The 17108-nt window shown below is 36.4% G+C and overlaps 1 protein-coding gene across 2 annotated transcripts in view; it reads left to right on the forward strand.

Annotated features, from left to right (window-relative positions):
• Window positions 1-17108, forward strand: part of LOC116458394 (uncharacterized) — a 103290-nt gene that overhangs the window by 55095 nt on the left and 31087 nt on the right. The window contains exons 1-3 of one of the 2 annotated variants that reach the window (XM_058431627.1): window positions 1879-1902; window positions 9030-9135; window positions 9781-9842. In XM_058431627.1, the coding sequence (XP_058287610.1) occupies window positions 9101-9135; window positions 9781-9842 (97 nt within the window). In that variant the 5' untranslated portion in view covers window positions 1879-1902; window positions 9030-9100. Of the gene's footprint in view, window positions 1-1745; window positions 1903-9029; window positions 9136-9780; window positions 9843-17108 lie in introns of those variants that run through there. The other variant, XM_058431625.1, reaches the window with a different exon arrangement.

Genomic DNA, 17108 nt, shown 5'->3' on the forward strand with positions numbered 1-17108 from the left:
GCCCCCCGGGGTTCACGCCATTCTCCTGCCTCAGCCTCCCGCGTAGCTGGGACTACAGGTACCTGCCACCTCGCCCGGCTAATTTTTTGTATTTTTAGTAGAGACGGGGTTTCACCGTGTTAGCCAGGATGGTCTCGATCTCCTGACCTCGTGATCCACCCGCCTCGGCCTCCCAAAGTGCTGGGATTACAGGCGTGAGCCACCGTGCCCGGCCAGGAAATTTTCTTAGATTAATCCCACCCAGTTTCAGGTACTACAGTCCCAAGATTTCTTTCTTTTTAACAAATTAACATTTCTTTTTAACATTTAACATGACTAAAATTGTAGTCAAAGAATACTGGAACCTGGGAACTTCAATATTTGAACTTTGTTTTGAAATATAATTTATTATATTATAAAAATATTATATTGCACCTGGAAGTCAGGGACAGTTTTTTATTATCTTTGTATCTTCAACACTGTATAGAAAAGTGCTATATATAAAAAAAAATTCTTAATAGAAGTCTTTAGTTGTAAAGTCTGCTGTACAGACTTTAGATCAGGGATTGACAGACTATGAGCCATGTGCCAAATCCTGTCATTCACCTGTTCTGTAAATAAAGTTTTATTGGAACACATTCAGGCTCATTCATGTACATATTATCTATGATTTCTTTTGTGCTACTGTGGCAGAATTGAGTTGTTGCAACCGTGTGGCATCCAAAGCCTAAAATATTTACTGTAGCTCTTTGCCAACCTGTTTTAGATTATAAGCACTTTGGCATTAATATGTTTTTGTTTTCTTTCTATAGCACGTAGTAAGATGTTCTGCCCACATTGTGCATAATTTATGGATTTATTCAAGGATTTATGCAAGTGTAGCTGCAAGAAAAAAAACCTAGAAGTGAACTTGCTAGATTGAAGAGCATCTGTGTATATTAAATTTTGTTAGTTTTTGGCTTCCCAAAGGGATTATTCCAGTTCATATTTAAACTACTAATTTTGTGATAGGGCCTCTTTCTTTGTAGCTTTGCTAACTTCGTGCGTTCACACAGTTTATCTTTACTAATCTGATAGAGGAAAATAATATTGTGGATTTGATTTGCATTTCTTTTTATGTGTTAGATTTAGCTTATTTTCATATTTAAAAGCCACTTGTATTTCTTTCTCTTGATCTATCTTTTAATGTCCTTCCTGATACCTTTCTCAAGTCTGTGATACTCATGTAAGATATATAGTGAACATGTGCCAAGATTTATTTTACTCTAATGAGGGAACCAGCCACATGACAAGGCTGATTCAGAGGAGGATGTATGAGACTGGAGTGTATATCATCAGTGAAAGAAAGCAAATTCTTACAGGGCAAAACCAAACAAAACCACAACTCTAAGGGTTATTTTTTCTACTGGACAGAATTCATTTGCATTTTAGCAGATAAAAATTACTATTTTCAATTTATCTTTTACAAATCATTTTCTATACACAGTCTATTCCCTAATCAGTAGTAAATAGTCATTTAAAATTTTCCAGAGCATTAGGTGACTATTATGCAGGCTAATTGTTGATATTTGGGTTTGACTTTAAAAGGACATGCCATAATCTTTTGGCCTTATTTCCAAGTTTTGGATAATTTTTCTTAACATTTTTCTCTAATTGAAATGATTTCAAGTGATGTTACTTCTGTATGACTTAATGAACTTCTCAGGTCACATAGCTCACTATTGTCTCTTCTAAAACATATTCATCTTTCCTTTTTTCCTCTGTAGGAACTCATTATACAATGACAAATGGAGGAGCATTAACAGTTCTACACATTTACTGGATCTTTTGGATGAACCAATTCCAGGTGTTGGTACATATGATGATTTCCATACTATTGATTGGGTGCAAGAAAAATGTAAAGACAGAGAAAGGCATAGATGGGTAAGTGTTTTTAGTAATTTTTAAAAATATAGTGCATAATTAGGTCATTTAATAATGTATTTCTGCCAATGATCTCAGGCTGCCAAAATATGTTTACATTTAATATAAGTAAATGTCTACATTTCATAGGCGGTATGTGTTTTTTTCTTTTTCTGTGTTAAATTTTTTAGTTTACTTATACCCCATATATTTCCAGAAAGGATTTCAGGTAGCTAAAAAACAAGGAAATACAGGAAGAAGACAAAGTAAGAAGGAAAGGGAAAAATATAGCACAGGAGTTGGGGGAAAGAACAAGCCCAGTTCAAGATATGGAGGTCAGCATGATTTTTGATTTTGAGCAGCCCAGAAGCTAAGGCTAAAAAAGGAAACTCATTGCATAACTCTTACCTATTGAAAAAGAAGAAATCTACTCATAGTTTTCTGGGGTTTTACTGTTTTCTTTTATCCCCTTTTCCAGTATTCGATTCTGAGATATTTCTCAGCGTGGATCCCAAATAAAGCTTATTGAGTATTGTAATGATTCACTAAATGTTTTTTTAAAAAATGGCTTTAACATACAAACATACAATTTCTGGATCCTTTTTGTTTGTGGTCGTGACTTACTGCTAATGTAATCCAAAATCAATCCTCCCTCCCTCCCTCCCTTTTTTCCTTCCTTCCTTCCTTCCTTTCGTTCTTTCTTTCGTTCTTTCGTTCGTTCTTGTTTCTTTTGCCCAGGCTGGAGTGCAGTGGCGTGATCTTGGCTGATTGCAACCTCCGCCTCCTGGGTTCAAGCAATTCTTCTGCCTCAGCCTCCTGAGTAGCTGGGACTACAGACGTGCGTCACCACGCCTGGCTAGTTTTTATACAAAATACATTTAAAAAAAACCAAAAAATATGTATATTTTTTGAGACAAAGTCTCATTCTGTTGCCCAGGCTGGAGTGCAGTGGTGTAATCTTGGCTCACTGCAACGTCTGCCTCCCAGGTTCAAGCGATTCTTGTACTCAGCCTCCCAAGTAGCTGGAATTACAGGTGTGTGCCATCATGCCAAGCTACTTTTTGTATTTTTATTAGAGATGGGGTTTCGCCATGTTGGCCAGGCTAGTCTCAAACTCCTGGCCTCAAGTGATACGCTGACCTCAGCCTCCCAAAGTAGAAAATCTTTTTGAAAAAAAAAATTCCAAATCTCAAAAGGCCCTATATAATTTTGTTATTGGAAATTTACTTGTCAATGAAAATGACTATTTACACAAATTAATTATAAGCTTCCATATTAATGTATAAATGTGTGTGAAACCTGAAATTGAAATTACATTATATTATTTATGAAAGGTACAGCTTCTGAGACTCATCAGATGATATATACCTTTAGGGCACATCTAAAAATACAGTACATGAAATCAGTGCTTTAATCCAGTGATTGTTAAACTTTTTGGTGTCAGATCCCCTTGAAACTCTTTAAAAATATTGAAGGCCCCCAAGGAGCCTTGGTTTACATGGTTTTTATCAACGGATATTTACCATATTAGACACTAAAATTGAGGACTTTTTTAAAAAACTAATTCATTTTAAAATAACAGTAACAAAATCCATTACATGTTCACATAAATAACATTTTTACAAAAATATATTTTCAAAAAATATTTAGTGAGAGAATGACATTGTGCTACATTTGTTATAAATCTCATTGTTTTCTGGCTTAATAAAACACTGCTGGATTCTCATATCTGCTTTCACATTCAATATATGTTGTTTTAATGGAAGTTTATGAAGAAAATTCAGCCTTATACACAGATAATATAGTTGGAAAAGCTAAGAGTATTTTAATAGTCTTTTAAGATTATTGCAAGTATTCTTCTTTGATACTACACTAAAGTGGCAAGTGTTCATTTCTTAAAGATTAGTTTTAAGGTGTACTTTGAAACTGCATCAATGAACTTTGTCTTCTGTTACATTAAAATCCATTGATTTTGAACCTTGAACTTGGAATATATGATTTTGTAACATTATACAATGATCATTTGGAAAATATTGATTCACTGATTTATGTGGATCTTTTAAATGTTAACACCTTTATTGTATAATACAATATTTTAAAAATCACATTTGTTATTTTTACCTTTGATCTCTTCAGAAAAGTCTGTAAGTATTGGGAACCTGTCATCCTCACAGTGATAGATACAAGTTTCCTAAAATTCTAATTTTTACTGGAGAGCTCAAATTCTATCATTGGAAACAAATACACATTTATTTTACTTAAAAATGACGATTACTTGGTTTCGTTATTGAGAAAATACCTGTCAAATTCCCAAGTTTGAAAAACCATAATTTGGTGTCACTCTTTCAAGTAAAGATGGTATTCCATGTAAGTGTCTAGTTTATTTTGCAACTCAAATAAATTACAGAAGTGCTTTTCTTTAGTACGTAACCTCATACTTCCACATGCAGCAGAAGTGTGTAGTTATACATAGTTACTTATGCATAGTTCTTATTTCATCACACAAAATATTAAAAATGCTCAGTGATTGAGGTGTAGCAATTTTTACTCCTTCATCAAAGATGCTCTTATTTGAACCTGGCATTTTATTTACTTATTTATTTAATTTTACTAGGAAGCATGGCAGTCAAGAATGTAATGACTGCCAGTACATTTTAGTGCCATTGCCTGATTTTTGCTAAGGAGCCAGCAGTTTTGCCATTGGTTTTGCATTTTCAGTAAAAACATTAACAGAGTGAAAAAGGCACATAATGTCTTGTATTATTTTGTAAACAGTATTAACCAGCGATCCTCTGCCTCAGTCTTCCAAAGCCCTAGGATTACAGGCATGAGCCACCATGACCAGCCTGTTTTGGTTTCCTTTGGTCTCAGTTTTCCCTAAAATTTTATGAACATAGTGTCATGGATACTCTCCAGGTGCCATACTTTAAAATACATTTAAATTCCAACCTGAATGCTGATAATGTCTCTGGATGTATACTCCTAAGTACGATTATATTTATCTAATGATCATACAAGACACAGGATTTATAGTGTGAAAAGGTCTCAGGGATCCTCCAAGGTGTCTGTGGACCATCCTTTGAAAATCACTATTTTAATCCAAAGTGCGTAGATCAGACACACTATAAATCCTGTGTCAGTTGGGATTTAAGTGTATTTTAAAGTACCTGGAGAGTATCCAAGACACTATGTTCATAAAATTTTGGAGAAAACTGAGACCAAAGGAAACCAAAACAGGCTGGTCACAGTGGCTCATGACTGTAATCTCAGTGCTTTGGAAGGCTGAGGCAGAGGATCGCTGGATCCAGTTTGAGACCAGCCTGGGCAAATATAGAGACTGTATCTCTACACAACAAAACAAAAATTAGCTGGGTATAGTGTCTTGCGCCTGTAGTCCTAGCTACTTGGGAAGCTGAGGCAGGAGGATCAGCTGAGCCTGGGAGTTTGAGGTTACAGTGAGTTATGATTGCGTCACTGCCCTCCAACCTGGGTGATAGAGCAAGACCCTGTCACCCTTCAAAACAAACAAAAACACTTTTTTCTCTGAGTATGTTAATGGTTAGCCTACAGTCTTTGAAAACATTGCAAATAGTATAGCAATATATGAAGTAGCCAATATGTGTCCTAGCTAATTAATCATCTAGACCAATCAAATATTATTTGATATTTTGATCCGTGCTTATATAAACAAAATTTTTTAAAGCTGGAAAATTCCACACATTTATATTCTTACTATTAATAGTTCTTAAAACATTCTTTTTTTTTTTTTTTTTTTGAGCAGGGTCTCGCTCTGTCACCCAGGCTGAAGTGTAGTGGTGTGGTGTCAATTTACTGCAACCTCTGCTTTCCAGGCTCAAGCAATTCTCATGCTTTAGCCTCCCAAGTAGCTGGGATTACAGGTGTGCACCACCACACCTGGCTAATTTTTGTAGTTTTAGTAGAGATGGGGTTTTGCCATGTTGGCCAGGCTGGTCTCAAACTCCTGGCTTCAAGTGATCCGCCTGTCTCGACCTTCCAAAGTGCTGGGATTACAGGTGGGAGCCACTGTGCCTGACCTACATTAAATTGTAAAGTCTTTCTATGTCAGTACATATACCCAACCTAATTCTTTCTTTCCGTGAACTTCTTTGTTATGCTTGTAGCCTTCCTACCCCAGATTATTTTGAAGCAAATTGACATTCTGTAATTTCAAATATTACTATTTCAGTATTTTACAAAATGGTTGCAGTTTAATTGTTGTTCCTTTTTTATTTATTAGCTTGCATATTTCTTTTCTTTTTTTTGAGACAGAGTCTTGCTCTGTCGCCCAGGCTGAAGTGCAGTGGCATGATCTTGGCTCACTGCAAGCTCCGCCTCCCGGGTTCACGCCACTCTCCTGCCTCAGCCTCCTGGGTAGCTGGGACTACAGGCGCCCGCCACCATGCCTAGCTAATTTTTTTGTGTGTTTTTAGTAGAGACAGGGTTTCACCATGTTAGCCAGGATGGTCTCAATCTCCTGACCTCGTGATCCGCCCGCCTCGGCCTCCTAAAGTGCTGGGGATTATAGGCGTGAGCCACTGGGCCCGGCCTATTGGCTTGCATATTTCTATAGAGAGTTTACCCCACATCAACCATTTGGATTCCCTGAAGTAGAGATGGTACAGGAAAGGGAGAAATCTTGAAATACTAGGTTTCTTAGCATCCTCAAAGTTGACCAGTGAGATTTTTTGCTTGTTTGGTTGTTGTTTCTGTGTCTTCACGGACTCATGGATTTACGTATATTTGTGTTTTAATCATCACAGTTATTATTGATGTTCATGTTATTCCATTTTAGATTAGTGGGAGCTTATTTAGTCTGCTATCTGTGTCCTTTTTCATGCCCTTAGATAATCCTAATCCTAATCCTAATTCATGGTAGACATTTCCTGCAGCAAACCTGGAATCAGCCATTTCTCCATGGAGCTCTGATTCCGTTGTAGGAAAATATAATATAGGTACAATCTGGGCACTAGGTGGTACTTGTTACTTCTGGGTTGGCTATTGTTTCTAGCCTCCTAAGTTTATATGACTCTTCTAATTTAAATTCATAACTATAGGGCTAAACCTCTAGTTCTTAAGTCTGCATTTCCTTTAAGTCTTGCCAAAAATCTGAACATCACGAACATAGTCATTTCATTTACCCCACAGTACACATATATGACATTGTCAGAATAGCAGTACCAACACCATCACCAACAATATGCCTACCGAAAAATTTTAGGTAATCTGCCTGCAGCCTCCCAGTTAGCTGGGACTGCAGGTGCATGCCACCATGCCTGGATAATTTTTTTTTTTTTTTAGAGAGCCTGGGTCTTGCTATGCCACCCAGGCTGGTCTGAAACTCCTGGTCTCAAACAATCCTCCTGCCTTTGCCTTCCAAAGAGCAGAGATTACAGGCATGAGCCACTATGTGTGGCCTATCCTTTATTTATTCCACCACAGTTTTACATACAAATTACTTTGTTGTAAAGTCCCTTGGGATAGTTTCTTCTGTATCATTATGTTACCAATTAGATGCACCTTTGATTCATTTAATTTTACTTCAATTTTTAAGGTTTGCTTTTTAGATTTAGTTTTTTTATAAACTAATATATATATATATTCCTGTCTTTTAGCATATTTTTAGCCATCTTGCCCTTTTCCTGCATAACACTACATCTATCTCATTCTTTTTTAATTGCTGCAGAATTTTTCATTACGTAGATATTCTGCAATTTATTTATATGATGCTATATTGATGAACATTTAAATGATTTCCGGATTTTGTGTTAGGAAAGTCATGATTGAATTCTCTGTACATATATCTTTTTTACTTGGTGCACTATCAAGCAACTACTTGTGACCTGACTGTGGTGCCGTTCAAGCAATTATGTAAAGAAAACAGCAGTGACTCAGTCTGAAAATGACTTAATATTATCATGTTTTCTTACATATTACATTTATTTTTATTGAGGAAAAGCAATGGGAGTTTAGTGATTATTTTTGAAAGAAATAACCTATTTCTAATTCTAAAGAATGGTTAATATCTGTGTTTAGTTGCTTATAGGGTACAAGGAGTAAAATTGCCTCATTCAAGTTAGAACTGACTATGTCATTTTAATGAAGTATTGTGACTTCAAATAGACCCGATGCTTGAAATAGACTGGGTCATTGAATTCCACCTGTAGCCCTCCTTCAGAACAGTTGAGTACTGAAGTCCTGGGCTGAGAATATGGATTTTTAAAGCAACAATCCTAGTAGAACAGAAGGGGTGTGGACTAGTTAAGGATAGGTTTAGAAGTACATTCTTAGTAAGAGAGGTGAGACTTACCTTCATCTGGATCAAATCTATTACTCTCTTGTTAATCTCCTAACTTCCTACACTATATCCAGTAGAGGACACTTTTGCCTCACAGAGTAAAGAAAGAGCCTCTGGACTCTACCAATGGGATCGGCACTCTCCAAACCTGCATGTTAAAAGGCCTGTAAGTTTTGAGGGGGTCCCTTTGTCCACATGGTTATTCTGTAACACATTGTATTTATGGTCATAGTATTATTATACACGGATCCTATCTTTTAAAGAACGTTATAATCTACTTAACTGCTAGGATCAGAGAATGACAGACAATTCAAACCATATTGTCTTACAGAAGACATATATAAAATATAGCTATGTGTACCAATTGAAGTTCAAATTTGATTTAATTTAAAACAATCTAGGTGAGATTTTATGTAGTTTGTGGACCCTTTGCACTCATATCTCAAGGTTCTTATTAAAATGCAGATCTTGGGTCGGTGTGGTGGCTCACATCTGTAATCCCAGCACTTTGAGAGGCCGAGGCGGGCAGATCACTTGAGTTCAGAAGTTCAAGACCAGCCTGGCCAACATAGCGAGGCCCTGTCTCAATTATTAAAAGAAAAAAACTTTTTAATAAAAAATAAAATGCAGATGTTGGGTAAAGACTTGTCATCTGGTTTACAGGTATAATAACTGTCTATAACGTAGTGATTTTGCCCCAAACTTACCTTTTCCATTATTTAGTTCAGAAATTACTGTTCTATGTATGGTAAATGAGAAAAATTGCTAGATTCTAGAATTGTGGCCTCTATTCATAGTTTGAAAAATGAAACAAAAACGTTTCTAATTTCAGATCAACAGAAAAAAGAAAGAATCACCATGGGAAATGACAAAAAATTTGTATGATGCGTGGTCGGGTTACAAATGGCCAGTAGTAACACTAATAGGATTGGCACCAGGTAAAGAAAATTTTTCAAGCAATCCTTTTTTAGTTAACAGAAGTAAAAATCGTTCTTCCTTCCTCCCTTCAATTTTTTTCCAGGTACCATTGGATTTTAAAAAGCATTTGTTTCTCTTCTTCAAAAAATCTTCTTAAATATAAAACTAGGTGGCAGGAGGCTTCCAAGTCTAGTCTTGGCTCTGTCACTTTAAGTGTTTATCCAGCTTGGTTGATCTTTCTGGGCTCAGTTTCTATATCTGTAAAATAAGTGGTTTGGATCAGGTGACCAATAAAGTATCTTCTGATGTTAACACCATAACAAATAGCCAATATTTATGGAGTGCTTCCTAAGTGTTGTGCACTGTTCTAAAAAGTTTACCTGTATTTAAACCTCATGGCATCCTATGATAACAGTGCTGTCATTATCGCCATTTTACAGATGAGGTGACTGAAGCTGAAGAAAAGTAACTTAGTCTGACTAAGGTCATACAACTTAGCAAGTGGCCAAGCCAGGGTCTGAATTAAAGCCGTCTAGTTCCAGACCCTATCCCCTTCATCACCCTGCTATAGAGCGTGGCCACAAAGTCCCAATGTGTGAGATTTTAAGAAATAGCTGTTGAGGACCTGAAAACAAAATACTAAGCCCCGTTGTAATCACTTTCAGCTTCCATGATGGAAGATTATATTCAGAAGACCACAAAATTAAATTTTTTGTAGAGAATAGAGGTAAGTACTGATAATCCTAATTGGCATGCATAATAATGTTATGGCCTCTGTATATGTAACCCACTGATCTTTTTCTATAAGAAGAAGGACCCAGATTTGACCATAAGTTTGTATATTTTTTATATTCTCACAGTAAAATAATCTTGATATATGGTTTTCTGTAATTTAAGAAAAAACTATAAATAGGAATACTATGAATTTCAATAATTATTTCTAATGAACCTTAAATTTAAATGAAATTGATATCATTTATAAGTCTGTTAATTATGGATTGAAAATTAGATTTGTGAACTCTCTGCCAAGTAGCTGTCTTTTGAAGATATTTCAATATCTTTTAAACGCTGTTTTTTGGATCACAATTAATTTGAATGATGTAACTTAGAAATTCCAAACAAAAATAGCAGTTTTATTGTAAAAAATAACTCTTTACAGTTTTTAAATATAATATATGTTTATAACTAAAATTTGAAAATCTTAAATTTATAGGTACTTCTTAAATGACCCTTTTTTTTTACGAGTCTCCTGCTTTCCACTTGCCTTTTAACTGGATTGTTCTCGGCTCCCAAAAAGTTGACTTATTTTTTGACCATCTCCAACATATTTTTATAGGGGCCTTGGCCAGATTAATAGACATTGCTGCTGATTGGATGACTGACCTAAAGGAGGGTATTTGCCGTAGTGCATTGTGGTACAACCACAAAAAGAGCTGTTGGGATCTAATGAAACAACATTTGAAGAGAGGGATAAATGTCTATGGTGGAAAACATGGGCAGAATTAATCATAAGTCAAGCAGAGTTAAGTCTTGCTTTGTCTCAAGATGAATTAATAATTGATACAGCAAAATGTTTCCAATTCAGTTAATTATAAAATTAATCACATATTAGATGATTGCATCCACATTAAATGGATCCATCCTCAACACATTGCAGCAAGAAAGAATTAAATGCAGTATTGTTTCAAGAAGCTTTTGTATTAGCTAACTATGTAGTCATATAACAAATCCACTGGATTGTCACGCAAATATATTTGAGCTGTAGTAGAAAACAAGTGATAGTTATTGCAGTAGGGTCTGTGTAAAGTTACTAAGAAGTCAAGTTATTAAAACTAATATATTACCAGGATTGGGAAGTTTGAATTATTAAAATATGATTATCAAATAATTTAGTAAAATCAACCTTCTAAGTAGAGACACATTGAAGAAAATCTGAGATTTTTATTTGTGGCATTACAACATTTAAATCATTAATTTGCTATGATCTACCAATAATATTCTAGAACTTAGGATGTTATATGTGTATTTTTCACATGATGACATATGGATATATTTTTAACATTTTATTTTAGCTGAACTTTAGATCTAAAAGGTATATATTTGCAGTAAGATGAGTAGTATGCTGTTTCTCACCTGGCTTAATTGAATTGAGTTTGATTTAATGATCTTCTGGAAAGTTATAGCAGAATGAAATCTGAGTGCTGATGCAATTTGTTTCCACCACTGTTTCCAAAAAGTGGTTTGTAGGCAGAGGTTGAAGTATAGCTGAGATGTCTTGGTAACAAGACTTTAGGGATTAAGGTTTAGGGATTAAAATGAATGTGAAACTCATTTTGAAAATAAAACAGTGTTAGATATTCTAAACATTTATTATACATTTATAATAAATTGATACTGTGAATTTGTAATGATGATCACCATCTCCAAAGTAATAATAACATCAATTTTTCTTATGACAGTAAAATCCATTACGTATAAATTCTAACTACAGCAAAATTTAGAGCTAGGATATTTACAATTCAACTTATAATATTTCAGAAACATCTTATAAAATGATACCATTACTTTTTCTTTTCTTTTTTTTTGTTTAGCTATTATTTTCCTCTCAAAACTTTATGGAGATCATTTTTTTGCTGTTTTAGTGGCTGCATTTGTTTTGAGGTCCATCAGTCCATTTGGTAACAGCCATCTGGTCCTTTTTTATGTGGAGTATCACACACCATCTTACCTTTTTGAGCTGTTTCCTTTTATTCTCCTAGGGGTATTTGGAGGGCTTTGGGGAGCCTTTTTAATTAGGGCAAGTATTGCCTGGTGTCATCGACACAAGTCCACCAAATTTGGAAAGTATCCCGTTCTGGAAATCATTATTGTTGCCGCCATTATTGCTGTGATAGCCTTTCCGAATCCATACGCTAGGGTAAACACCAGTGAACTGATCAAAGAGTTTTTTACAGACTGTTGTCCCCTGGAATCCTCTTCTCTTTGTGACTGCTGAAATGACATGAATGCCAATAAAATTGTCGATGACATTCCTGATAGTCCAGTAGGCACTGGAGTATATTCAGCTCAATGCAGTTATGCCTGGCACTCGTATTTAAAATCATAATGCCAGTATGCACTTTTGGTGTCAAGGTAAGTACTAATGTGAGGTGATATTTGAGCAATATTGGCATGTTCAAAACATATGTGGAATGACAGAGGTTGTTTCATAAACGACTGAAAAAAGTACTTATCTTTTGCGTTTAATTTTAAGTAATGAAAAAGATAATTCCTTAGCATATATTGTTGAGCATGTTATTTGTTGCTATTTAACAAATTACTCCCAAAACTTAGCAGCTTAAGGTAACTACTTATTTTGTTCTTGATATTGGGTCAGCCATTTAGGAACGGCTCAGCTGGGCATTTTTTGCTTGCGGTTTTCATATAGTTGTTATTAGACATGGCAAGGACTAATCATCTCAAAGCTCCTTTTTTAAATTTCCTTTTTAAAAAAATGTTTTTGTGGGTACATAGTATTTATATATAGTTTTGTGGTACATGAAGTATTTTGATACAGGCATGCAGTGCTTAATAATCTCAGGGTAAATGGAGTATCCATCACCTCAAGCATTTATCCTTTGTGTTACAAACAGTCCAATTATACTCTTAATTATTTTTAACTGTACAATCAAATTATTATTGAGCATAGTTCAAAGACTTCTTCATTCATGACTAGCACCTAGGCTGAAAAGATTCAGACACCTGGGCTCCTGGGATCAATCACGCATACTGTCTCTCTCATGCTCGCTTGCTCGTGCTCTCTCTCTCTCTCTGTTTCTTTTTTCTCTCTCTCTCTGGTTTTTCTAGGGTGGTGGCCTCAGGGTAGTTGGATTTCTTAAATCATAGCTCAGGGTTCCAAAAGCAAGTGTCCCAAGAGGGCTGTTTTTAATGTAGCCAAAGAAGTCTTGCAGCATGACTTGTTTAATTCTATTAATTGAGGCAGTCACAGGGGCCCACCCTATTCAGAGGAAGGACATACACTTAGTGGGACAAGTGTCAGAGAATTCATGATCATGTTTGAAAACCACTTTTATTAGTTTCCCATTGCTATTGTAATAAATTACCACAACTTAGTGGCTTAAAAGCCACACAAATTTATTATCTTACAGTTCTTGAGAGCAGAAGTCTGAAATGGATCTCACTGTGCTAAAATTAAGGTGTTCACAGGGCATTCTGGAGGCTGTAGGAGAGAGTCTGTTTTTTTTTTGCCTTTTCTGGCTTTAGAAGCTGCCAGCATTCCTTGGCCCCTGGCCCTCTATTTGCATCTTCAAAGCCAGCATTGGCTGGTCAAGTCTTTCTCTTGGCTCATTACCCTGACACAAACTCTGCTAAATCTCCCTTCCACATTTGAAAAACCTTTGTAATTAGTTTAGGCCCACCCAGATATATCAGAAAATAATCTCCTTTTTTAAGGCAGCAACTTTCTTTCTGCAACCTTAATTCCTCCTTGCCATGTAAAGTAATGTAATCACAGGTTATGGGAACTAAGCTATGGACATCTTTGAGGAGCCATTATTCTGCTTCATACCAGTATAGGGTGTTAGCTTGAAAGGACACTGCCGACTTAGTTAAATTACTATGTCTATAAATACGTGCCTTTTCCATCAAGGAATTAAGGTAGCCGGGCCTTACATCCTAGGACATTGCTTCTTTTGTATTTATAAAATAACAAAATTTGGGCCGGGCACGGTGGCTCACGCCTGTAATCCGAGCACTTTGGGAGGCCGAGATCAGGAGATCAGGAGATCAAGACCATCCTGATTAACACTGTGAAATCCTGTCTCTACTAAAAATACAAAAAATTAGCCGGGTGTGGTGGCGGGTGTCTGTAGTCCCAGCTACTCGGGAGGCTGAGGCAGCAGAATGGCATGAGCCGAGAATTGCAGTGAGCCGAGATCACGCCACTGCACTCCAGCCTGGGTGACAGAGTGAGACTCCACCTCAAAAAATAAAAATTAATAATAATAAAATAATAGTAATAATAATAGAAAAGCCTTAAAGTTTTATCTTTTTTCTTAGGGGATCGAGTTAAAAGAGCTGTTAAAGCTCTTTTTTTCTACAATAAGTAAGTGTTCTGTAACTCCCAACTTTCTCACAGTCAGTTCAACTACAAGAAGTTGGAGGCAATTGGCAGGCGTTTGTTAAGTCCTACCTTTAACTTAGCTCTGGCTGAAGGATCATCATACCTGGCAAGAGAGTGTAAAACATACTTTGATTTTTTCTATTGTGTATCATTTTAATCATCCTAGTAGACTCAAACATGCCATCATTTTGTGTTTGGCTCGTTTCATATTCAGAAGAGTTTATAGCTGTTGCTCTTTCAGTAGTCATTTTTATTTATTTATTTATTTTGAGACAGAGTCTCACTTTATTGCCCAGACTGGAAGGCAGTGACCAATCTCAGCTCACTGCTACCTCCGCTTCCCAGGTTCAAGCGATTCTCCTGCCTCAGCCTCCCAAGTAGCTGGGATTACAGGTGAGCGCCATCATGCCTGGCTAATTTTTGTATTTTTAGTGGAGATGGGGTTTCGCCATGTTGGCCAGGCTGGTCTTGAACCCCTAACCTCAGGTGATCTGCCCACCTTTACCTCCCAAAGTGCTGAGGTTACAGACATGAGCCATGGTGCCCAGCCTCTTTAAGTAGTCTTTAAATGATCTTGCTTATGGTGCTTCTTATCCCTATTATCCTCATCAAATTTAATCAATGAATATTTTTCTTTTTAATTGATTCATAAAGACTTACCTGAGAGATATAGATTTGGTTCAGACCACCATAATAAAGTGAATATCATAATAAAGCGAGCCCCATAAATGTCTTGGTTTCTTAGTGCATATAAAAGTTCTGTTTACACTATGCTGTAGTCTGTTATGTGTACAACAGCATTATGTCTTTAAAAAAAGTAGTACCTTAATTTTTTTATTATACTTTGTTATAGGATACATGTACACAACATGCAGATTTGTTACACATGTATACATGTACCATGTTGGTGTGCTGCACCCATTAACTCGCCATTTACAGTGGGTATTTCTCCTGATCCTATCCCTTCCCAGCCCCCCACCCCACGACAGGCCCCAGTGTGTGATGTTCCCCTCCCTGTGTCCAAGTGTTCTCATTGTTCAGTTCCCTCCTATGAGTGAGGACATGCAGTGTTTGGTTTTCTGTCCTCGTGATAGTTTGCTGAGAATGATGGTTTCCAGCTTCATCTATGTCCCTGCAAAGGACGTGAACTCATCCTTTTTTATGGCTGCATAGTATTCCATGGTGTATATGTGCCACATTTTCTTAATCCAGTCTATCCCTGATGGACATTTGGGATGGTTCCAAGTCTTTCCTATTGTGAATAGTGCCGCAATACACATATGTGTGCATGTGTCTTTATAGTAGCATGATTTATAATTCTTTGGGTATATACCCAGTAATGGGATGGCTGGGTCAAATGGTATTTCTAGTTCTAGATCCTTGAGGAATCGCCACACTGTCTTCCACAATGGTTGAACTAACTTATACCCCCACCAACAGTGTAAAAGTGTTCCTATTTCTCCACATCCTCTCCAGCATCTGTTGTTTCCTGACTTTTTAATGATCACCATTCTAACTGGTGTGAGATGGTATCTCATTGTGGTTTTGATTTGCATTTCTCTGATGGCCAGTGATGATGAGCATTTTTTCATGTATCTGTTGGCTGCATCACTGTCTTCTTTTGAGAAGTGTCTGTTCATATCCTTTGCCCACTTTTTGATGGGGTTGTTTGATATTTTCTTGAAAATTTGTTTAAGTTCTTTGTAGATTATGGATATTTGTCCTTTGTCAGATGGGTAGATTGCAGAAATTTTCTCCCATTCTGTAGGTTGCCTGTTCATTTGGATGGTAGTTTCCTTTGCTGTGCAGAAGCTCTTTAGTTTAATTAGATTCCATTTGTCTATTTTGGCTTTTGTTGCCATTGCTTTTGGTGTTTTAGTCATGAAGTCCTTGCCCATGCCTGTGTGCTGAATGGAATTGCCTAGGTTTTCTTCTAGGGTTTTTATGGTTTCAGGTCTAACATTTAAGTCTTTAATTCATCTTGAATTAAATTTTGTTTAAGGTGTAAGGAAGGGATCCAGTTTCAGCTTTCTACATATGGCTAGCCAGTTTTCCCAGCACCATTTATTAAATAGGGAATCCTTTTCCCATTGCTTGCTTTTGTTAGGTTTGTCAAAAATCAGATGGTTGTAGATATGTGGTGTTATTTCTGAGGCCTCTGCTCTGTTCCATTGGTCTATGTATCTGTTTTGGTACCAGTACCATGCTGTTTTGGTTACTGTAGCCTTGTAGTATAGTTTGAAGTCAGGTAGCATGATGCTTCCAGCTTTGTTCTTTTGGCTTAGGATTGTCTTGGCAATGTGGGCTCTTTTTTGGTTCCATGTGAACTTGAAAGTAGTTTTTTCCAATTCTGTGAAGAAAGTCATTGGTAGCTTGATGGGGATGGCATTGAATCTATAAATTACCTTGGGCAGTATGGCCATTTTCATGATATTGATTCGTCCTATGCATGAGCATGGAATGTTCTTCCATTTGTTTGTGTCCTCTTTTATTTTGTTGAGCAGAGGTTTGTAGTTCTCCTTGAAGAGGTCCTTCACATCCCTTATAAGTTGGATTACTAGGTATTTTATTCTCTTTGTAGCAATTGTGAATGGGAATTCATTCATGATTTGGCTCTCTGTTTATCTGTTATTGGTGTATAAGAATGCTTGTGATTTTTGTACATTGATTTTGTATCCTGAGGCTTTGCTGAAGTTTCTTATCAGCCTAAGGAGATTTTGGGCTGAGATGATGGAGTTTTCTAAATATACAATCATGTTGTCTGCAAACAGGGACAATTTGACTTCCTCTTTTCCTAAGTGGATATCCTTTATTGCTTTCTCTTGCCTGATTGCCCTGGCTAGAACTTCCAACACTATGTTGAATAGGAGT

The sequence above is a fragment of the Hylobates moloch genome, unplaced genomic scaffold (assembly GCF_009828535.3).
Source record: "Hylobates moloch isolate HMO894 unplaced genomic scaffold, HMol_V3 SCAFFOLD_19, whole genome shotgun sequence".
In the NCBI taxonomy this organism is placed as follows: Eukaryota; Metazoa; Chordata; class Mammalia; order Primates; family Hylobatidae; genus Hylobates; species Hylobates moloch.